The 3,238-nt window shown below is 44.7% G+C and overlaps 1 protein-coding gene across 1 annotated transcript; it reads right to left on the reverse strand.

Moving 5' to 3' along the window:
- Positions 1-328: 328 nt before the first annotated feature.
- Positions 329-1,903, reverse strand: LOC141113404 (E3 ubiquitin-protein ligase TRIM7-like). Its single transcript, XM_073606462.1, has one exon. It carries the CDS (start codon positions 1,901-1,903, stop codon positions 329-331), a length of 1,575 nt encoding a protein of 524 aa, XP_073462563.1.
- Between the last annotated feature and the right edge of the window lie 1,335 nt (positions 1,904-3,238).

Consider the following 3,238-nt stretch of genomic DNA (forward strand, 5'->3'; position numbering starts at 1 on the left):
ATCCGTTTCAGGTCCAAATTAGCCAAAAATTTCGGCTGAAATTGGACCTGAAACGGTGAACAGGGACGCACCAGACCCCTGCTGTGAGCCGATCCGTGCGCCAGTGTGGATCCAGCCTCAAAGTGTGACAGCGCCCGGTATTGAACTACTTAAAAAAGCTGAAGTTCGAAGCTGATTGGCTACCATGCACAGCTGCACCAAATTCTGAGTGCTCCAGTTTTAGTAAATCTCCCCCCAATATATCTTCTATTGCAGGGAACTTTAATGTGGGTTTATTTTAAACCTGCCAGGGTTGCTATAATGCCTACTGAAGACCCTCCATCAGGTCTTAACTCAAAATTCTGACCCAGCTTGTTAAGAAAATACAGAAGGCGGCATGAAGGGGCTCGGTGAAGGTGGCGGTGAAGGTGTGAAGATGTCGGATGGAGTCACCAAGCTCATAAAAGGATACCTGGCCAGCCTCGTAATCCAGATAGATTCTGATTTTCTGGGATGGGAAACCACGTTCCATACAATTCTTGTTTGAGTCATGAATGGCAAAAAATGTATCATCTTCCTTTCCTAAACACCAAGATTTGTCATTGTGACCAATTCTAGCTTTTCTCCCTTTCCTTTCAATAGTAGAATAAGCAACTCCTAACCTGAAATTCCCAGAGTCGCCAGCCTCAACGTCCCAGTAATGTCTCCCTGAACTGAACTGCCTGGTGCTCAGAACCTGAGAGAAATCGAAGCGTTCATCCTGTTCGATGCGCTGTTGATCGTTTCCTGGACATGACAGTTCTTTCAAGTCCTCGGTTATGGCTACATTGTTGGAAGCCGTGTTTACATCCAGCAGCAAGTCAGAGGCCTCTTGCACAAAGATCCCTCTTTTGATGTCAGCCACCATGTGCAGTAGCCCGGTGTGTAAGGTCTGGAAGACTGGACCTTCATCAAACTCCTTCAACGCCATTTTTACATCCTCTTTTCTGTATGTACTGATCTCTCGTCTAAGCTTATGAAGGTCATTGTTGCCTGAATTCAGCCACTGAGAGAACAGCAAGGGGTTGGGTGTTTCGTATAACTCTTTTATGTTGCCAATCTTCCTGGATAGCTCATTCTGCTTTTGCTCCAGATGGAGGATCCGGTTGGAGACCGAAAGGGAAGTTTGCTTTTCTTGCCATGAGATGTCATTCAGGATTTTGTTCTCCAGGTCCTCCTGTTGTTTCCTGAGGTTCCTAAACAAGGCACAGACTCTCTCCGCCACATTGGCCACCTTTTCTTGAATATTAATTTGGCGATCCTGAAGACGTTGGACGCGTTTCTCGATTTCCTCCATCTCAGAAGTCAAAATCTCCAATGACAAGTCTATTTTCTTCTTTAACTTTTCAAATGCCTCGTTGAAGTCACACACTTGATGCTCTCTGTGCTCCTTCAGGTGACACAATATGCAGATGCTGAGGTTGTCCTGAAAGCAGTATAAATCCAAGGTCTTGTTGTGGATGGAGCATTTGCTGTCTTTGAAATACTTGGTGGGTTTGGTCAAGATGTGTTCCTGTGATTTGGTGTGGACTTTCAGATGACTAGCACACAGAGAAGCTTCACAGTGTAGACATGACTGAATAGCCAGAACCTCTGAGTGAATACAGTAAGTGCAGAAGATCTCGACCACTGGATTCTCTGGAGGCTCTGATCTTGTTTGCAGTTGTAGATACGGGCTATTGTCTGAGTCTGAAGGAAGCACCATACACCCAGGGCAGATGTCCCCACGACCTGGAGAGCCAACACTAGTCCGTTCCTGGGAACCCAACACATTGATAAAACAACCCCGGCAAAAGTTGTGTCCACATCTCAAATTGATAAGATTCAAGGAAACCTCCAGACACGAAGAGCAGTTATCGTCTCCGTTGAGATCTATAGACGACATCCTCGCCAGTTAGGACTTTAAGTGGCGACTGTATTCATAGCTCTGTGGGGAAACTGGCGAAGCAAGATTTCACTGACGGTATTTAAACAATGCAGCCTCTCCATGGAGACCGTGACATCATGTTTTGCATAAAGTAAAGCCGTCCCCTGAGTCTTGGAAAGTTTTCGGGTCATCACAGCATAGCTCCCAACTGTCTCTGATTTGGAAAAAAGTCCCCCTGTCCCTCTTTCCTCCTCATATGTCCCTCATTTTGGTCTGATCTATAAAGTTGTATATTGTACAATTAAAAAGGGTGCACTTGGCAAAGTTGTATATAATATGCACTTTTTATCTTTAAAAAAGTGTTTCCCAATGCTAAACCTTTCATCCAATTTCTAAATTGCTGTATTTGTAAATTTCAAAAACCAGCATAAATTAATAGTAATTCCCCTCTAAGGGGGCATGGCAGGAGGTGGGTCCTATGTCTACATACTTTTGCTAATAGGTGTCCTTCGTCCCCATCTCAAAAAGTTGGGAGGTTTGTCAAAGCAGTGTTATATTTGACGTCAAATTTCGATTTAGTTTACGTCATAGTTTTTGACTAAAATGCCTTTAAGTTTTAGTCGTATTTTAGTCATCTGAATTGTTTTAGTTTTAATTGTATTTTAGTCGACTAATATCTCTAGTACATTTTAGTTGACTAAAATCGAATGGGTTTTGTTAAATTGTAATGCATTATTTAACCATTTCTCTAGAATTTCCAAACTCATTATATACTCCTAGAGTAAAAAAAAATCTAACAAGTGCAAACTCTGGACGGTCTGAGGAGGTCTGCAATGCACACAGTGCTCTGGATGATGGTCTGAGGAGTCCTGTAATGTACAATGCTCTGGATGGTCAGAGGAAGCCTGTAATGCACAGTGCTCTGGACGTTGGTCTGACTTCGGAGACCTGTAATGCACAGTGCTCTGAGTAGTCTAAGGAGGCTTGTAATGCACACAGTGCTCTGGGTGGTCTGAGGAGGCTTGTAATGCATACAGTGCTCTGGACGGTGGTCTGCCTGAGGAGGCCTGTAATGCACAGTGCTCTGGATGGTCTGAGGAGGCTTGTAATGCACACAGTAGTCTGGACGGTGGTCTGATCAGGCCTGTAATGCATACAGTGCTCTGGACAGTGGTCTGAGGAGGCCTGTAATGCACCGCACAGTGCTCTGGGTGGTCTGATTAGGCCTGTAATCGACACAGTGTTCTGTATGACCTGAGTCAGCCTGTAATGCACATTGCTCTGGTGGTGGTCTGAGGAGACCTGTAATGCACAGTGCTCTGGATGGTGGTCTGAGGAGGCCTGTAATCCACA

Source organism: Aquarana catesbeiana, linkage group LG12, assembly GCF_042186555.1.
Source record: "Aquarana catesbeiana isolate 2022-GZ linkage group LG12, ASM4218655v1, whole genome shotgun sequence".
Classification (NCBI taxonomy): Eukaryota; Metazoa; Chordata; class Amphibia; order Anura; family Ranidae; genus Aquarana; species Aquarana catesbeiana.

Coding starts and splice junctions, on each gene's coding strand:
- LOC141113404 (XM_073606462.1), bottom strand. CDS start 1,903: ATGTCGTCTATAGATCTCAACGGAGACGATAACTGCTCTTCGTGTCTG.